This window comes from Cetorhinus maximus, chromosome 16 (assembly GCF_964194155.1).
Source record: "Cetorhinus maximus chromosome 16, sCetMax3.hap1.1, whole genome shotgun sequence".
Taxonomy (NCBI): domain Eukaryota; kingdom Metazoa; phylum Chordata; class Chondrichthyes; order Lamniformes; family Cetorhinidae; genus Cetorhinus; species Cetorhinus maximus.
In genome coordinates this window covers 106,408,302-106,429,034 of record NC_135894.1, presented here as the reverse complement: position 1 = coordinate 106,429,034, position 20,733 = coordinate 106,408,302, and the positions used below count along the sequence as shown (strand labels likewise).

General features: G+C 48.4%; 1 protein-coding gene across 1 annotated transcript in view; it reads right to left on the bottom strand.

The window, feature by feature from the left end:
* Positions 1 to 20,101, bottom strand: part of LOC144691868 (cytochrome P450 2J1-like) — a 148,984-nt gene extending 128,883 nt beyond the window's left edge. Inside the window, exon 1 of the mRNA XM_078560444.1 lies at positions 19,828 to 20,101. Coding sequence (XP_078416570.1) covers positions 19,828 to 20,034 — 207 coding nt within the window. The 5' untranslated portion in view covers positions 20,035 to 20,101. The remainder of the gene's footprint in view (positions 1 to 19,827) is intronic.
* Positions 20,102 to 20,733: the final 632 nt, after the last annotated feature.

Sequence of the window (20,733 nt, the reverse complement as noted above, 5' to 3'; positions counted from 1 at the left end):
TACCTTGTTAAATTAATAAATGTTTAATTTAATTTATATTAAAAAACCTCTGAGGGCTTGGTAGTTTCCTTTCTGAATGCAGAGATGCATCTCAAGCGGCGAAGAGCAGTGGGAAACCAGGGGATTGGGAAGCCTACAAAGACCAACAGAGGACAACTAAAAAAGAAATAAGGAGGGAGAAGATTAAAAAACTAGCCAGTAATATAAAAGAAGATTGCAAGAGTTTTTTTAGATATATAAAGGGTAAGAGAGAGGCAAAAGTGGACATTGGGCCGCTGGAAAATGACGCTGGAGAAGTAGTAGTGGGGAACAAAGAAATGGCGGAGGAACTGAATAGGTACTTTGCGTCAGTCTTCACGGTGGAAGACACGAGTAACATCCCCAAAGTTCAAGAGAGTCGGGGGGCAGAGGTGAGTATGGTGGCCATTACCAAGGAGAAGGTGCTAGGAAAACTGAAAGGTCTAAAGGTGGATAAATCACTTGGACCAGATGGATTAAACCCCAGAGTTCTGAAGGAGACAGCTGAAGAGATAGCGGAGGCGTTAGTGGTGATCTTTCAGGAATCACTGGAGTCAGGGAGGGTCCCAGAGGACTGGAAAATCGCTAATGTAACCCCCCAGTTTAAGAAGGGAGTGAGGCAAAAGATGGGAAATTACAGGCCGATTAGCCTGACCTCGGTCGTTGGTAAGATTTTAGAGTCCATTATTAAGGATGAGATTTCAGAATACTTGGAAGTGCATGGTAAAATAGGGCAAAGTCAGCATGGTTTCATCAAGGGGAGGTCTGTTAGAATTCTTTGAGGAGGTAATGAGTAGGTTAAACAAAGGAGAGCCAATGGATGTGATCTACTTGGACTTCCAGAAGGCCTTTGACAAGAGCCGCAGAGGGGGCTGCTCAGTAAGATAAGAGCCCATGGTGTTAGAGGCAAGGTTCTAGCATGGATAGAAGATTGGCTGTCTGGCAGGAGGCAGAGTGTGGGGATAAGGGGGTCCTTCTCAGGATGGAGGCCGGTGACTAGTGGAGTTCCGCAGGGGTCAGTGTTGGGACCACAACTTTTCATTTTATACATTAATGATCTAGATGAAGGAACTGAGGGCATTCTGGCTAAGTTTGCAGATGATACAAAGATAGGTGGAGGGACAGGTAGTATTGATGAGGCGGGAGGCTGCAGAAGGATTTGGACAGGTTAGGAGAATGGGCAAAGAAGTGGCAGATGGAATACAACATGGGCAAGTGTGAGGTCATGCACTTTGGTAGGAAGAATAGAGGCATAGACTATTTTCTAAATGGGGAGAGAATTCAGAAATCTGGAGTGCAAAGGGACTTGGGAGTCCTAGTCCAGGATTCTCTTAAGGGTAAAAACAAAAAACTGCGGATGCTGGAAATCCAAAACAAAAACAGAAATACCTGGAAAAACTCAGCAGGCCTGGCTCCTTCGAAGGGTCGTGAGGACTCGAAACGTCAACTTTGTTCTTCTCCGCCGATGCTGCCAGACCTGCTGAGTTTTTCCAGGTATTTCTGTTTTTGTTTTCTCTTAAGGTTAACTTGCAGGTTGAGTCGGTAGTTAGGGAGGCAAATGCAATGTTGGCATTTATTTCGAGAGGACTAGAATATAAAAGCAGGGATGTGCTGCTGAGGCTTTATAAGGCTCTGGTCAGACCACATTTTGAATATTGTGAGCAATTTTTGGCCCTGTATCTCAGGAAGGAGGTTCTGGCCCTGGAGAGGGTCCAGAGGAGGTTCATGAGAATGATCTCAGGAATGAAAAGCTTAACATATGAGGAACGTTTGAGGACACTGGGTCTATACTCAATGGAGTTTAGAAGGATGAGGGGGGATCTGATTGAAACTTACAGAATACTGAAAGGCCTGGATAGAGTGGACGTGGGGAAGATGTTTCCATTAGTAGGAGAGACTAGGACCTGAGAGCACAGCCTCAGAGTAAAGGGAAGACCTTTTAGAACAGAGAAGAGGAGAAACTTCTTTAGTCAGAAAGTGGTGAATCTATGGAATTCATTGCCACAGAAGGCTGTGGAGGCCAGGTCATTGAGTGTATTTAAGACAGAGATAGATAGGTTTTTGATTGGTAAGGGGATCAAAAGTTACGGGGAGAAGGCGGGAGAATGGTTGAATGGCGGAGCAGACTCGAGGGGCCGAATGGCCTAATTTCTGCTCCTATGTCTTATGCCAATTGAAAATATAGGTTATAACAGTTGTTTAAAGTTTCCCTCTGGTATTGTAAATAACTCAGCCTTTACCAACTGCTGTGTCACAACAACTGGGGGCTCGTCCGGGATATTTGTAATTCCTTGATTGGTTTGGAATTGGTGAATGTTAAGGTTATGAGTACAAGATGCTCTTTGAATTCAGGAGTTGGTGAGGTATTTTATACGTGGTGAGACTGCAAGAGGCTTTGGCAATTGCTAAGACTTGTCCGGGAGTAGAAGATATAACTCTGATTGGGTTGCAAAAAAATAAACAAGAGTAAGTTAACAGAGTTGGTGGATAAGTTAAAATTGGGGTTACCTGCAGGTGCTAGGAAATCACGTATAATTAGAAGTAGAGCACAGCATCTACAGTTGGGATTGATTCCTGACACTAGTGAGTCACAGCTGGAGATTATGAGACTTCAGTTTGAAATAAAGAAGCTTGAATTTGAACAAGCAAAGGAACTAAAAAAATGTGAATTAGAAGCAAAGGAAAGAGAAATGACATTTAAAAAGGAGCAAGCAGAAAGTCAGGAGAAAGGAAGGAAGTTGGAACAGGAATTACAGGAAAGAAAGAAAGAGAGAGAAAGAGAATACCTGTTTAAAAGGCTGGAAGTTAAAAAAGAGATCTCGGATTCTGAGGTGAGTTTTGATGATGAAACAGCCTTTAACCGAAAACCCAGTGGGGAGATGTTTAGATTTGTACAAACTCTTCCAAAGTTTGAGGAGAAAGATGTTGAAGCATTCTTTATTTCATTTGAGAAGACGGCTAAACAGATGAAATGGTTTAGTGATGAGTGTGGGGGTCTATTGAGGGGGTTTAGTGATGAGTGTGGGGGTTGTGAGGGGATTTAGTGATGAGTGTGGGGGTTGTGAGGGGGTTTAGTGATGAGTGTGGGGGTTTATTGAGGGGGTTTAGTGATGAGTGTGGGGGTTTATTGAGGGGGTTTAGAGATGAGTGTGGGGGGTTGTGAGGGGGTTTAGTGATGAGTGTGGGGGTTAATTGAGGGGGTTTAGTGATGAGTGTGGGGGTTGTGAGGGGGTTTAGTGATGAGTGTGGGGGTTGTAAGGGGGTTTAGTGATGAGTGTGGGGGTCTATTGAGGGGGTTTAGTGATGAGTGTGGGGATTGTGAGGGGATTTAGTGATGAGTGTGGGGGTTGTAAGGGGGTTTAGTGATGAGTGTGGGGGTTTATTGAAGGGTTTTAGTGATGAGTGTGGGGGTTTATTGAGGGGGTTTAGAGATGAGTGTGGGGGTTTATTGAGGGGGTTTAGTGATGAGTGTGGGGGGTTGTGAGGGGGTTTAGTGATGAGTGTGGGGGTTTATTGAGGGGGTTTAGTGATGAGTGTGGGGGGTTGTGAGGGGGTTTAGTGATGAGTGTGGGGGTTTATTGAGGGGGTTTAGTGATGAGTGTGGGGGTTGTGAGGGGGTTTAGTGATGAGTGTGGGGGTTGTGAGGGGGTTTAGTGATGAGTGTGGGGGTTGTGAGGGGGTTTAGTGATGAGTGTGGGGGTTTATTGAGGGGGTTTAGTGATGAGTGTGGGGGTTTACTAAGGGGGTTTAGTGATGAGTGTGGGGGTTGTGAGGGGGTTTAGTGATGAGTGTGGGGGTTTATTGAGGGGGTTTAGTGATGAGTGTGGGGGATGTGAGGGGGTTTAGTGATGAGTGTGGGGGTTTATTGAGGGGGTTCAGTGATGAGTGTGGGGGTTGTGACGGGGTTTAGTGATGAGTGTGGGTGTTGTGAGGGGGTTTAGTGATGAGTGTGGGGGTATATTGAGGGGGTTTAGTGATGAGTATGGGGGTTGTGAGGGAGTTTAGTGATGAGTATGGGGGTTGTGAGTGAGTTTAGTGATGAGTATGGGGGTTGTGAGGGAGTTTAGTGATGAGTGTGGGAGTTTATTGAGGGGGTTTAGTGATGAGTGTGGGGGTTTATTGAGGGGGTTTAGTGATGAGTGTGGGGGTTGTGAGGGGGTTTAGTGATGAGTGTGGGGGATGTGAGGGGGTTTAGTGACGAGTGTGGGGGTTGTGAGGGGATTTAGTGATGAGTGTGGGGGTTTATTGAGGGGGTTTAGTGATGAGTGTGGGGGTTGTGAGGGGGTTTAGTGATGAGTGTGGGGGTTTATTGAGGGGGTTTAGTGATGAGTGGGGGGTTGTGAGGGGGTTTAGTGATGAGTGTGGGAGTTGTGAGGGGGTTTAGTGACGAGTGTGGGGGTTTATTGAGGGGGCTTAGTGATGAGAGTGGGGGTTTATTGAGGGGGTTTAGTGATGAGTGTTGGGGTTGTGAGGGGGTTTAGTGATGAGTGTGGGGGTTTATTGAGGGGGTTTAGTGATGAGTGTGGGGGTTGTGAGGGGGTTTAGTGATGAGTGTGGGGGGTTGTGAGGGGGTTAGTGATGAGTGGGGGGTTGTGAGGGGGTTTAGTGATGAGTGTGGGAGTTGTGAGGGGGTTTAGTGATGAGTGTGGGGGTTTATTGAGGGGGTTTAGTGATGGGAGTGGGGGTTTATTGACGGGGTTTAGTGATGAGTGGGGGGTTGTGAGGGGGTTTAGTGATGAGTGTGGGGGTTGTGAGGGGGTTTAGTGATGAGTGTGGGGGTTTATTGAGGGGGTTTAGTGATGAGTGTGGGGGTTGTGAGGGGGTTTAGTGATGAGTGTGGGGGTTTATTGAGGGGGTATGGTGATGAGTGTGGGGGTTGTGAGGGGGTTTAGTGATGAGTGTGGGGGTTGTGAGGGGGTTTAGTGATGTGTGAGGGGGTTGTGAGGGGGTTTAGTGATGAGTGTGGGGGTTGTGAGGGGGTTTAGTGATGAGCGTGGGGGTTGTGAGGGGGTTTAGTGATGAGTGTGGGGGTTTATTGAAGGGGTTCAGTGATGAGCATGGGGGTTATGAGGGGGTTTAGTGATGAGTGTGGGGGTTGTGAGGAGGTTTAGTGATTAGTGTGGGGATTGTGAGGGGGTTTAGTGATGAGTGTGGGGGTATATTGAGGGGGTTTAGTGATGAGTATGGGGGTTGTGAGGGAGTTTAGTGATGAGTATGGGGGTTGTGAGTGAGTTTAGTGATGAGTATGGGGGTTGTGAGGGAGTTTAGTGATGAGTGTGGGGGTTGTGAGGGGGTTTAGTGATGAGTGTGGGGGTTTATTGAGAGGGTTTAGTGATGAGTGTGGGAGTTGTGAGGGGGTTTAGTGATGAGTGTGGGGGTTTATTGAGGGGGTTCAGTGATGAGTGTGGGGGTTGTGAGGGGGTTTAGTGATGAGTGTGGGGGTTTATTGAGGGGGTTTAGTGATGAGTGTGGGGGTTTATTGAGGGGGTTTAGAGATGAGTGTGGGGGTTGTGAGGGGGTTTAGTGATGAGTGTGGGGGTTGTGAGGGGATTTAGTGATGAGTGGGGAGTTGTGAGGGGGTTTAGTGATGAGTGTGGGGGTTGTGAGGGGGTTTTGTGATGAGTGGGGGGTTTATTGAGGGGGTTTAGAGATGAGTGTGGGGGTTTATTGAGGGAGTTTAGTGATGAGTGTGGGGGGTTGTGAGGGGGTTTAGTGATGAGTGGGGGTTGTGAGGGGGTTTAGTGATGAGTGTGGGGGTTTATTGAGGGGGTTTAGTGATGAGTGTGGGGGTTGTGAGGGGGTTTAGTGATGAGTGTGGGGGTTTATTGAGGGGGTTTAGTGATGAGTGTGGAGGTTGTGAGGGGGTTTAGTGATGAGTGGGGGTTGTGAGGGGGTTTAGTGATGAGTGTGGGGGTTTATTGAGGGGGTTTAGTGATGAGTGTGGGGGTTGTGAGGGGGTTTAGTGATGAGTGTGGGGGTTTATTGAGGGGGTTTAGTGATGAGTGTGGGGATTTATTGAGGGGGTTTAGTGATGAGTGTGGGGGTTGTGAGGGGGTTTAGTGATGAGTGTGGGCGTTTATTGAGGGGGTTTAGAGATGAGTGTGGGGGTTGTGAGGTGGTTTAGTGATGAGTGTGGGGGTTGTGAGGGGGTTTAGTGATGAGTGTGGGGGTTTATTGAGGGGGTTTAGTGATGAGTGTGGGGGTTTATTGAGGGGGTTTATTGATGAGTGTGGGGGTTGTGAGGGGGTTTAGTGATGAGTGTGGGGGTTGTGAGGGGTTTTAGTGATGAGTGTGGAGGTTGTGAGGGGGTTTAGTGATGAGTTGGGGGTTTATTGTGGGTGTTTAGTGATGAGTGTGGGGTTTATTGAGGGGGTTTAGTGTTGAGTGTGGGGTTTATTGAGGGGGTTTAGTGATGAGTGTGAGGGTTGTGAGGGGGTTTAGTGATGAGTGTGGGGGTTGTGAGGGGATTTAGTGATGCGTGTGGGGGTTTATTGATGGGGTTTAGTGATGAGTGTGGGGGTTGTGAGTGGGTTTAGTGATGAGTGTGGGGGTTGTGAGGGGGTTTAGTGATGAGTGTGGGGGTTGTGAGGGGGTTTAGTGATGAGTGTGGGGGTTGTGAATGGGTTTAGTGATGAGTGTGGGGGTTGTGAGGGGGTTTAGTGATGAGTGTGGGGGTTGTGAGGGGGTTTAGTGATGAGTGTGGGGGTTGTGAGGGGGTTTAGTGATGAGTGTGGGGGTTGTGAGGGGGTTTAGTGATGAGTTGGGGGTTTATTGAGGGGGTTTAGTGTTGAGTGTGGGGTTTATTGAGGGGGTTTAGTGATGTGTGTGAGGGTTGTGAGGGGGTTTAGTGATGAGTGTGAGGGTTGTGAGGGGGTTTAGTGATGAGTGTGGGGGTTGTGAGGGGGTTTAGTGATGAGTGTGGGGGTTTATTGAGGGGGTTTAGTGATGAGTGAGGGGGTTTAGTGATGAGTGTGAGGGTTGTGAATGGGTTTAGTGATGAGTGTGGGTGTTGTGAGGGGGTTTAGTGATGAGTGGGGGGTTTATTGAGGGGTTTTAGTGATGAGTGGGGGTTGTGAGGGGTTTTAGTGATGAGTGTTGGGGTTGTGAGGGGGTTTAGTGATGAGTGTGGGGGTTTATTGAGGGGGTTTTGTGATGAGTGAGGGGGTTTAGTGATGAGTGTGGGGGTTGTGAGGGGGTTTAGTGATGAGTGGGGGGTTGATTGAGGGGGTTTAGTGATGAGTGTGTGGGGTTGTGAGGGGGTTTAGTGATGAGTGGGGGGTTGATTGAGGGGGTTTAGTGATGAGTGGTGGTTTTATTGAGGGGGTTTAGTGATGAGTGTGGGGGTTGTGAGGGGACTTAGTGATGAGTGTGTGGGGTTGTGAGGGGGTTTAGTGGTGAGTGGGGGGTTTATTGAGGGGGTTTAGTGATGAGTGTGGGGGTTGTGAGGGGGTTTAGTGATGAGTGTGTGGGGTTGTGAGGGGGTTTAGTGATGAGTGGGGGGTTTATTGAGGGGGTTTAGTGATGAGTGTGGGGGTTGTGAGGGGACTTAGTGATGAGTCGACCTCGCTACAGGCACTTAAGGCCTTTAAAAACGTAATTAAGCTAATTAAAGGTTAAGGTAATTAAACCTTCAGGTTGGTGGCAGGTGAGGCGGCCTTTAGAAATAACATGAAACCTCATCCATGGGCAGGATGAGGTTTGATGAGGGATTTAAAATGTTTATGAAATGTTGAAATGAAAGAAAGTGACAGTGTCACATGAGGGGACATGTTAGGAATTTTTTTTCCACATTTCCAGTGATCTCCCTGAGGCGGCATTTTGCCCCAGGGAAATGAGTCCTCTTTCGTGCACATGCCTGAAAAAGCTCACTCCCGGCTCAGGGAATCCCCTGCCTACACAGGGAGCCCTCAGCGCTTCCGAGTGGACATCACGCTGGGCATGAAATGGCAACGCACCGTCAAGCGGGGGCGCCGATCAGGAACCTGCCCGCCCGCTCCTGCACATTCCCCCCAACAGGGGGAAATGTTGCCCCAGGAGTCCATGTTTGCTCGTGCCTGTATTCTGTGGGTACATTCACTGAAGCACTGTTCATTGTCATAAACATCTCCAAATATTACAACTAGGAACAAATCCTAATAAGTGCAGAGTGTGGGGGTTTATTGAGGAGCCCTAAGGCCTCCCTTTGGTCAGCAGCTTTCTGTGGAGTTAAAGGCCAACACTGGTGCCACAGCCTACACATGGCATGGAATCATGCCCTCCCCATTGATGAGTTTAGTGGTGGGGGCATTTAATCGTCGGAGGGTGGCAGGTTGGGACCCCACCACCATGCCCATGGAAGGCCATCCCACCCTGCCACCACTGAGGCTCGTAAGTGGGCAATTAATGCCTAATTAAGTGCCTCATCCCACCACCACTGATATTAACCCATTAACAGACATGTAGGGGGTGTCACCAGGGAGGGAGAATGTCAAGCAATCCATGTGGGGTAATTTTCAGCCTCCCAGGGATGGCCTCATTCAGAGGCACTCAATGCCTGATCAAGCGATCGACAATGGGAAGGGGGAGGGAGTTGCTGCTGAGAGCTACCCCCTTCCCTGGCTGCCAACCACCCTGGGCCCCTGGTGGGTCTTGTACCAACAGCAGCCACTGCCTCCATGGTGGTGCTATCTTTCAATAGAGCTGCTGGTTCAGAAGGGGAGGCTATAGCGTAGGGGTGTTTTCCCTGAACTGGTAATCTAGAGGTCCAGGGTAATGCTCTGGGGACCTGGGTTCGAATCCCACCACAGCAAATGGCGTAATTTGAATCCAATAAGAATCTGGAATGAATAGTCTGATGATAATCATGAAACCATTGACGATTGTTATAAAACTAATCTCCTCTAGGATAAGGAAACCTGCTGTCCTTACCTAGTCTGGCCTAATGTGACTCCAGACCCATAGCAATGTGGTTGACTCTTAAATGCCCTCTGAACAAGGGCAGTTAGGGATGGGTAATAAATGCTGGCCTAGCCAGAGATGCCCACATCTCATGAACAAATATTAAAAAATTGCCAGCAGCTCTCAGCAGGTGGTCTTTGATCCTGAGGGAAGATGAGCTTGAGTGGAACAGAATTGCCTTCTTGAAAAGAGGCAACATGAGGCTCTCTCTGGCTCTCCAGCCAGCAGCTGAGAACCCCCCTCCCCAGCCTCCATCATCTCCACAAATGTCTGCCCATGGTCTATGGAATGTTGAACACAACCATTGCTTTAGTCACCCTCTGTAGCATCCACACCTGCTTCACTCTCAGTGATGGGCAGGTCTGCCGAGACCAATCCAGTCTGTATGGCCTCTTCCACCATTGTGTTACCATAGCTAAGAAAGGCTCTCCACCTCTGGTGGGTTGATGCTCCCTGGCATTCTGAGCATGCTTCTCCTGCAAGCACAAACATATGCAGTGTCATTCATGTCTCAGGACCCATCTGTGCTGGTTACTCTGAGACGCTGTAAATATTCAGCACTGCGCCATTGGGATGGTTTGGCAGTGTGACTATTCAACCATCTCAATGCAGTGTTCACCCGTCACTGACCATGGGCCTCACGTTTTTTTAAAATCCATTTACAGGATGTGAGCTTCGCTGGCTGGGCCAGCATTTATTGCCCATCCCTAGTTGCCCTTGAGAAGGTGGTGGTGAGCTGCCTTCTTGAACCGCTGCAGTCCATGTGGTGTAGGTACACCCACAGTGCAGATAGGGAGGGAGTTCCAGGTTTTTGATCCCACGACAGTGAAGGAACGGTGATATATTTCCAAGTCAGGATGGTGAGTGATTTGGAGGAGAACTTGCAGGTGGTGGTGTTCCCATCTATCTGCTGCCTCATACACTTATAGACATTTACAACATAGAAGGAGGCCATTTGGTCCATCATGTCCGTACTGATCAACAAATCCCATTTTCCAGCAGTTGGCCATTAGCCCTGGAGGCTATGGCAATACAAGTGAATATCTAAATACTTCTTAAATGTTACGAGAGTTTCTGACTCAACCACCCTTTCAGGCAGTGAGTTCCAGACTCACACCACCCTCTGGGTGAAATAATTTCTTCTCAACTCCCCTCTTAGCCTTCTACCTCTTACCTTAAATCTATGGCTCCTGGTTACTGACCCCTTTACTAATGGAAAAAGTGCCTTCCTATCCATCCAATCTATGCCCTTCATAACCTTATACACATTTATCAAGTCCCCTCTCAACCTTCGGGGCTCCAAGGAAAACAACCCCAGCCTATCCAATCTTTCCTCATAACTCAGAACCTCCAGTCCAGGCAACATCCTGGTAAACCTCCTCTGCACCCTCTCCAGTGCAATCACATCCATCCTATAGTGTCAGAGAGTCATTGTCACAGAGATCTACAGCACAGAAAAAGGCCCTTCGGCCCATCAAGTCTGCGCTGGTCAAACTAATCCCATTTTCCAGCACTAGGCCCATAGCCTTGTATGCTGTGGCATCGCAAGCGCACATCCAAATACTTCTAAAATGTTATGAGGGTTTCTGCCTCTACCACCCTTTCAGGCAGTGAGTTCCAGATTCCCACCACCCTCTGGGTGAAAAAATTCTTCCTCACATCCCCTCTAAACCTCCTGCCCCTTACCTTAAATCTATGCCCCCTGGTTATTGATCCCTCCACCAAAGGGAAAAGTTCCTTCCTGTCTATCCTACCTATGTCCCTCATACACCTTTATAAGCCCCAATCGTGTCCCCCCTCAATCTCCTCTGCTCCAGGGAAAATAACCCCAGTCTATCCAACCTCTCCTCATAACTAAAACTCTCCAGCCCAGGCAACATCCTGGTGAATCTCCTCTGCACTCTCTCTAGTGCAATCACATCCTTCCTATAATGCGGATTCCAGAACTGCATGCAAAAGTCTAGCTGTGGCCTAACCAGTGTTTTATACAGTTCCAGCATAACCTCCTTGCTCTTATATTCTATGAGCTAAATTTTCTGTTAGGCGGGCAGGCGGAGCTGAAGTTGTCATAGGCGGACGCAGACCCAATCGCCGGCTGTGCCGCCATTTTGTGCAGGCGGGCCAATTAAGCTGCCTGTCGTCTCTGTGAGCTCCTCTCAGGGCGCTCCGGATGAGGGCAGGAGCTCCTCCGCCCCTCTGCCAGTCACCGTTGCATCCGTTGAGGCTACGACAACTGGAGAAGTGCCAGTGGAACTGGCCACACCCTCCCAGGTGGGGCCAACACAGGCTCCACGGGCCAGAGGACGTCCGCCAAGGTCATCGAGGCCAACAGGACAGCAGAGTCAGCCGGCTGGCTCACAAACCACTCCGAGCGATGGGGCCGCACCTAGACGTAGCAGCCGGAAATGTAAACATAAGGCACTTTAGGCACTCCACGGGTTCCTCACTGCTGCTTTCGTGTTGGCCCGAGATTCGGGAATTTATATTTTTTAACGTTGTAACAACATTAGGAATTAATTCTGTTGCACCACATGATGGATGACAATAAAATCCACATGTGTTACCATGGCTGAGGGCGGGTCCTTTGTTCTGCATTAGTATGTTTTACAGACATATAATGAGTGTTTGAGTGGACAATGATGTTTATGTACTAAGCCCTTAGTTGCAGCTGATGAGGGGGAAGAGTGCCGAGTATGGAAGCGCCAGGCAAGGCTGGTCCACCTGATCCATGTGTGTGGAGCTAACTGAATGGTCGTTGGATTAAAGTCTCCCGGGTGCCCCTGCCTCCTTGGTGTAGTCCCGGGTCAGCGTTTATCCCCTCATCATTGCCCTTTGCTTCCTCATCCTCAGAATCAGTGCTGGATTCATCATGTGCAGCCGCATCCACTGCGTCAATGTCTTCATCATCCACTGCATCCCCCCTTCCCAGCGCAAGATTGTGCAGAGCGCAGCATACTACCACTATCACAGAGACACGATCTGGGGGGTACTGGAGTGCGCCCCCTGAGCAGTCCAGGCATCAGAAGCGCATCTTGAGAAGACTGATGGTTCTCTCCATCACAGCCTTTGTGGTGCCGCGGCTCCTATTGTAGCTCTGCTCAGCTTCTGTTCTTGGATGGTGGAGAGGCGTCATGAGCCACCTTCTGAGGGGATAGCCCTTGTCACCCACCAGCCAACCATCCAGCCGGGCTGGAGCACTGAAGACCCCCGGCACCTGGGAGTGTCTGAGGATGTAGGTGTCGTGGGAGCTGCCTGGGTACCTTGCACAGACTTGTAGAATCAGCATCCTGTGGTCACACACAATCTGCACGTTCATGGAGTGGAAGCCCTTCCTGTTGACGAAGGCACTGGGCTGACCCGCTGGCGCCTTGATGGCCACATGTGTACAGTCTATTGCACCCTGGACACGGGGGAAGCCAGCAATGGCCGCGAAGCTTCTGGATCACTGTGTCTGACTTGCCTGGTCCCAGCGGAAGTGCATGAAGGTCAATGCCCGTTTGAACAGAGCGTCTGTAACCTGCTTGACACAAGTGTAGACAGCTGATTGGGAGACACCGCAAAGATCACCCACTGACCCCTGGAAGGAACCAGAGGCATAGAAGTGGAGGGTAACTGTGACCTTCAGAGCCACTGGCATGGGGTGTCCACCCACACAGTTAGGGGAGATCTCAGGACCAATCATCTGACAGATGCTGTTGACTGTCTCCCTTGACAGTCGGAGCCTCCTTCGGCACTGAACCTCAGTCATATTGAGGTAGCTGCTTCGCCGCCTGTAAACCCTGGCAGCAGGATAGTGGCGTCTTCTGTGGCCCCTTCCACCTTGGACAACCTCTTGGCCCTGCGCCCCTTGTGCCTGCGCCTGGCCTCCCAAAGGTGGCTCCCCTGGAGGCTGATTGTCCACTCCTGGCCTCCTCCTTATTCTATCCCTCCCTTCCTCCTCAGAGTAGCTGCCTCCAGTGGAGATGTCAGAATCCATACCCAGGCTAAATAGAGGCCTCCAGAAAGCTGCAGGCCTGATAAAGATTCCTGTCTGCAGAGAGCTGAGCTGAAGCTTCAAAGTACAGAGAAAGCTATTGGAAATCGATCTGAACTGGTAACAATCAGACAGGCACGTTTAAAACACTTTCTGCATTAAATACTTCACAGACCAGACTGACAACCCCACTGAGCCCTCATATCACCCCCCAAGTTGAGTTTTGTTAAAAAGTCGCTTACCCGCCTGCCTGTTGCGCCAAGTCGAAGATTGCACGGGCGCCTGAAAATCGGCTTCGATTGCCAAGTTAAGGGACTTAACTAGCCCTTTAATGAATGGGGGGCACGCGTCGTGCTTCATCATGCACCCGCCAAGCTAAATATCGCGATGGCACACAGTGATGTTGGGACGCTCGCCCAGCATCACCAAGCGCCAGTTTACGTTCACCCCCCACGCGTCACCCTGAAAATTCTGCCCTATGCCTCAGCTAATAAAGGCAAGTATCCCATATGCCTTCTTAACCCCCTTATCTACCTGTCCTGCTACCTTAAGGGACCGGTGGACATGCACACCAAGGTCCCTCCGATCCTTGGTACTTCCCAGGGTCCTACCATTCATCATATATTCCCGTGCCTTGTTTGTCCTGCCCAAGTGCATCACCTCACACTTATCCGGATTAAATTCCATTTGCCACTGATCAGCCCATCTGACCAGCCCGTCTATATCCTCCTGTAATCTAAGGCTATCCTCCTCACTATTTACCACCTCACCAATTTTCATGTCATCTGTGAACTTCTTGATCATACCCCCTACATTTAAGTCCAAATCATTTATGTACACCACAAACAGCAAGGGCCCCAACACCGAGCCCTGTGGAACCCCACTGGAAACAGACTTCCAGTCACAGAAACATCCCTCTACCATCACCCTCTGCTTCCTGCCTCTCAGCCAATTTTGGATCCAACGTGCCACTTTGCCTTGGATCCCATGGCCTCTTACTTTCATGACCAGTCTGCCATGAGGGACTTTATCAAAAGCCTTGCTAAGGTCCATGTAGACCACACCAAATGCATTACCCTCATCAACACTCCTGGTTACCTCCTCAAAAAATTCAATTAAATTTATCAAACACGACCTTCCCTTAACAAATCCATGCTGACTATCCCTGATTAATCCATGTCTCTCCAAGTGTAGATATATTCTGTCCCTCAGAATTCTTTCTAGTAACGTCCCCACCACCGAGGTTAGACTGACTGGCCTGTAATTTCTTGGTCTATCCCTTCCTCCCTTTTTTAATAATGGGACAACATTAGCAGTTCTCCAGTCCTCTGGCACCTCACCTGTGGCCAGAAAGGATTTGAAAATTATTGCCAGGGCCCCTGATATCTCTTCCCTTGCCTCTCTCAACAGCCTGGGATACATCTCATCCAGGCCTGAGGATTCATCCACTTTTAAGGCCATTAAACCCGCTAATACCTTCTCTCTCTCTCCATGTTAATTTCCTCTAATATTTCACAGTCCTCCACCCTGATGTCTAGACCTGCGTCGTCCTTTTCCATTGTGAAGACCGACGCAAAGTATTCACTGAGGACTGTACCCATATCTTCCAGGTCCATCATAAGGTCCTTCATGGCAGATTAGCTCTCCGGTCTCTAATTGGACCTACTCTTTCCCTAGTTATTCTCTTGCTCTTTATATTTTTTTTAAAAACCCTTTGCTTTTTCCTTAATTCCACCCACTGATGCTTTCTCATGCACTCTCTTAGCTTTCCTAATTTCCTTTTTAAGTACCCCCCCTGCACATTTTATACTCCTCTAGGGACTCTGCTCTACTGAGCCCTCGGTATCTGCCATAAGCTTCTCTTTTTTTCTTAATCTCTTTTTTTCTTAATCCTAACCTTTATGTCCCTTGACATCCAAGATTCTCCAGGGTGCCCCCCTCTGTCTTTATGGGAACATATTTGCCCTGTACTCTCACTATTTCCCCCTTGAATGCCTCCCACTGCTCTGACACAGTTTTATCTGCAAGTAGCTGCTCCCAGTCCAATTGGGCCAAATCGTATCTCATCTTAGTAAAATTAGCCTTTCCCCAGTTTAGAACTTTTATTCCCAGCCCAACCTTATCTTTTTCCATAACTATCCTAAATCTAACTGAGTTATGGTCACTATCTCCAAAATGCTCCCCTACTGATGCACCTGCCTGGGCTCATTGTCGAAATTAGGTCCAGAACTATCCCGTCCCTTGTTGGGTTTTCTACATGCTGGCTCAGAAAGTTCTACTGGGTGCAACTTAAGAATTTTGCTCCTTCCCTGCGCTGCACACAAACTATCCCAGTTAAAATTTGAGTAATTACAATCCTCCACTATTACTGCTTTATTATTCTTACACTTCTCTGAAATGTGATTATATATTTGATCCTCTATCCCTCCCTGACTGTTTGGGGTCCTATAGTACACACCCAACAGCGTGTTTGCCCCTTTTGTGTTTTTTACTTCTACCCATATGGCCTCATTTGATGATCCTTCCAAGATATCATCCCTCCTCACTGCTATAGTTGATTCCTTGATCAATTTTGTGACCCCCCCTCCTCTTCTATCCCCCTCTCTATCTTGTCTGAATACTCTATAACCAGGAATGTTGAGCTGCCAATCCTGCCCTTTTAGCCAAGTCTCAGTCATAGCTATGATATCATATTCCCATGTGCCTATCTGTGCCCGCAGATCATCTATCTTATTCCTTAGGCTCTTTCCATTAAAATATATTCCATTTAGCCTTGCTAAACTCACTTCTTTCTTATCTGCCCTTGTCCTTCTAGATAGTAGTGGTCATGGGTTTGGAAGGTAGCATTGGTGAGTTTCTGCAGTGCATCTTGTAGATGGTACACACTGCTGCTACTGTTTGTCAGTGGTGGAGGGAGTGAATGTTTGTGGATGGGGCACCAATCAATTGAGTTGCTTTGTCCTGGATGGTGTCAAGCTTCTTGAGTGCTGTTGGAGCTGCACTCATCCAGGCAAGTGGAGAGTATTCCATCACACTCCTGACTTGTGCCTTGTAGATGGTGGAGGGGCTCTGGGGAGTCAGGAGGTGAGTTACTCGTCACACGATTCCTAGTCACTGACCTGGTCTTGTAGCCACAGTATTTATATGTCTAGTCCAGTTCAGTTTCTGGTCAATGGTAACCCCCAGGATGTTGATTGTTGGGGATTCAGTGATGGTAATGCCATTGAACATCAAGGGGCGTTGGTTAGGTTCTCTCTTGTTGGAGTTGGTCATGGTCTGGCACTTATGTAATGCAAATGTTACCTGCCACTTGTCAGCCCAACCCTGGATATTGTCCAGGTCTTGCTGCATTTGGACTGGACTGCTTCAGTATCTGAGGAGTTGCGAATGGTGCTGAACATTGTGCAAACATCAGCGAACATCCCCACTTCTGACCTTATGTTGGAAGGAAGGTCATTGATGAAGCAGCTGAAGATGGTTGGGTCTAGGACACTACCCTGAGGAACTCCTGCAGTGATGTCCTGGAGCTGAGATGATTGACCTCCAACAACCACAGCCTTCTCCCTTTGTGCTAGGTATGACTCCAACCAGCGGAGAGTTTTCCCCTGATTCCCATTGACTCCAGTTTTGCTGGGGCTCCTTGATGCCACACTCGGTCAAATGCTGCCTTGATGTCAAGGGCAGTCACTCTCACCTCACCTGGGGAGTTCAGCTCTTTTGTCCATGTTTGAACCAATGAGGTCAGAAGCTGAGTGACCAGAACCTAAACTGACCCTGAACTGGGTGCCTCGGGACCCGGGTGCATGGTGTTGCCCCATGCCTGAGTCTACCACCAGACTTCATATTCCGTCTGCTTCTTTTAACTCAACATGGGCTCCCAGTTTCAACTCGAAACGTCACTCACCTTTCCAGTCTGAAAAATCTCAGTCAGTAAATCTCTCATGGAAAAGCGAAATATTCCAGGTTCTGGGAATCTGAAATAAAAACTGAAATTGCTGGAAGGACTCAGCAGGTCAGGCAGCTTCTGGGAAGAGAGAAGTAGAATTTATATTTCAGATGCACGACCCAGTTCTGGTTAAAGGTCATCGACCCGAAACTTTAACTGTTTCTCTCCCGTCAGGTGTTGCCAGACCTATTGGGTATTTCCAGCATTTTCTGTTTTTATATCATTCAGTCTCTTCCTGCAAAGGCTCTTGCAACAACCTTTGGTTGCTCACTATCACTGCCACCTCCAAACATGCTTTCTCGGTCAGGCTTGCTGGCTTTCTCCTCCCATCTGCTGGAAACAGGACATATCTCATCTCTCGAGGAGAAACTCATGGAGGTGTCACTGAATCGTGGAGTGACCAGCTCTCGTTCTGACACTTTCTTTACTATTGAAGCCCCCGTCTCTGTATTCAACCTGCCTGACTGCTGCACATGTGCCTTTAAAAGTGACAGCTGTAACTGAGCTGGCAAAGCTGGGGCAGCCGCTGCCATTAATCAGCTGTGAGGGTGAAATGTCGTTGGCAGTGCCACTGCCCACCTGTACATCTCACTGAGCCATATTTCCACTTGAAGTTAAGCCTGATCAGTAAAATTCCGCTCACACCTACCAGATACACACTTACACAGAGGCACCAGGCAGAATTTTCCCAGCCCATAAAGAGGCTGATTCCGAAAGCTCCCGGTACATTCTCACCTCTGACCGGGGCACAGACTGTTTCCTCCATAGAGATGGAAAACCAATTAGAGTAAATCAAGCTCCATTGAGGAGCCATTTTGCACCAGCACTGGTATTTTACTGATGTCTAGACAGCCCTTCCCCATCCTGGTACCAGGCATGACCCAGTGATGGAACTGCGAGGATGAAATGCTGCAGCTCCATCCTTCATTGCAGTGAGGAGATTTTCCTTAATAGGATGGTAAGCACTGAGCCAGCCATGTCCGCTCCTGGAAGCCTGTTCTGGTGGGTGTGGTGACAACAAGGTTGGACCTGGGGCTCCCTTATGGGCCCAGCATCAAGGTCCTGACAGCCACCGGGAAATTCAACCCAAATAAACAAACACACACAGACAGAGGCACAAACACACACACACACACACACACACAGAGACACACACACACACAAACAGAGGCACAAACACACACACACACACAACACACACACACAGAGACACACACACACACACAACACACACACACAGAGACACACACACAAACAGAGGCACAAGCACACACACACACACACATAAACACACACACAAGCACACACACAGAGACACACACACAAACAGAGGCACAAGCACACACACACACACAAACACACACACATACAAGCACACACAGAGACACACACACAAACAGAGGCACAGACACAGACACACACACACATAAACACACACACAAGTACACACACAGAGACACACACACAAACAGAGGCACAGACACACACACACACACACACACAGAGACACACACACAAACAGAGGCACAAGCACACACACACACACACATAAACACACACACAAGTACACACACAGAGACACACACACAAACAGAGGCACAAGCACACACACACACACACAAACACACACACATACAAGCACACACAGAGACACACACACAAACAGAGGCACAGACACAGACACACACAAGCACACACAGAGACACACACACAAACAGAGGCACAGACACAGACACACACAAGCACACACACAGAGACACACACACAAACAGGCACAAGCACACACACACACACGCACAAACGCACACACAAGCACACACACAAACAGAGGCACAGACACACACACACACACACACAAACACACACACACAAGCACACACGCAGAGACACACACAAACAGAGGCACAGACACACAACACACACACACAGAGACACACACACAAACAGAGGCACAAGCACACACACACACACATAAACACACACACAAGCACACACAGAGACACACACACAAACAGAGGCACAGACACAGACACACACAAGCACACACACAGAGACACACACACAAACAGGCACAAGCACACACACACACACACACACACACGCACAAACACACACACAAGCACACACACAAACAGAGGCACAGACACACACAGACAGACACACACACACACACACAGACACACACACACACACAGAGAGACACACACACACAGAGAGACACACACACAGACACACACACACACACAAACACACACACAGACATACACACACATACAGAGGCACAAACACACACAAACACACACAGAGACATACACACAAACAGGCACAGACACTTACACGCACACACAAACACACACACACACACAAACAGAGGCACAAACACACACACAGACATACACACAAACAGGCACAGACACTTACACGCACACACAAACACACACACACACAAACAGAGGCACACACATACACACATAGACACAAACACACACACACAAACAGAGACACAAACGCACACACACACGCTCATACACAGACACAAACCCACACACACGCACATAAACCCACACAAACCCACACACAGACACACACACAAACACATACACAAACAGAGACACAAACAGACACTGAGACAGATTCACATCACTTTGTTAGAGTGAGAAAACAGAAATTGGAGATACTCAACAAGTCTGGCAGGAAGGAACTCAAAAGGTTCAGGTTAATGACCTTTCATCAGAACGGGAAAACGTAACAGGTTATGAGGGTACGTAATAGTTATTAGGGTAGTAATTGTTGTATCTCTAACCCAGAGGTACTGAGGTGTCTACCTTGTCTGCAATCAGTTCCCTGAGCAAGAACTGAAGCTTTAACCTGAAAATGTCCCCATCTCAGTGCCTGAGTGACAGCTGACAGTAGAGAACCACCTCAAAGTTCCATACAGTCCCTGGGATCTTACCTTCTTCAAGGACTGGTGAGGTGCTGCAGGAGAAAGCTGCAGGAAATTCCCCAGGAAGCTGAGGTTGATGGGCCCAGGTGGGAAGCTAACTGGTCTTCTGCTCCTTACAAGACGCAGGAAAAACAAGAGTAAAAGCACAACCGCTATCCATATCCAGAGCCAGGCCAAGGAAAAGTAGGGACGTGTCTCAGAGACTTTGGGAACCATGTAGAAAATTAAACTAAACAGCCTTCTTGTCTGTATCGAGGCAGCTGCACAGACTAACTGCAGCAAACTTAATAGCACAGCTATTCTGGGCTTTCCAACACCCTTCAGGACCCCTGGTTATCTTGGTCCAACACATGCCCATTCTGGCTGACACCCAACTTCCTGTAATATCGTGTGTTTAAAAATAACTAATTCAGTTATATGAGACGCTGGAAAAGCTGTGGTTGTTTTCTCTCAAGCAGAGAAGGTGAAAGGGTGATTTGATAAAGGCAAAATCCTGAAGGGTTTTGATGGAATAGAGAGGGAGAAACTGTTTCCGGTGGCAAGAGGGTTGGTAACCAGAGTGCGCCAAAAGAAGACAATTAGCAAAAGAACCAGAGGGTTGAAGAGAATTTTTTTTGCAGTGAGTTGTGATTTGGACCACACTGTCAGAAAGGGCAGTGGAAGCAGATTCAACAATAACTTTCCAAAAGAGGATTGGACTTGATTCTCCTCCCACCTTAAACCAGCTTATATTTCACCCCTCTCCTAATATTACTCAGTTCTGTTGAAGGGTCGTGAGGACTCGAAACGTCAACTCTTTTCTTCTCCGCCGATGCTGCCAGACCTGCTGAGTTTTTCCAGGTAATTCTGTTTTTGTTTTGGATTTCCAGCATCCGCAGTTTTTTGTTTTTATATAAATATTTAAAGGTGATTGGT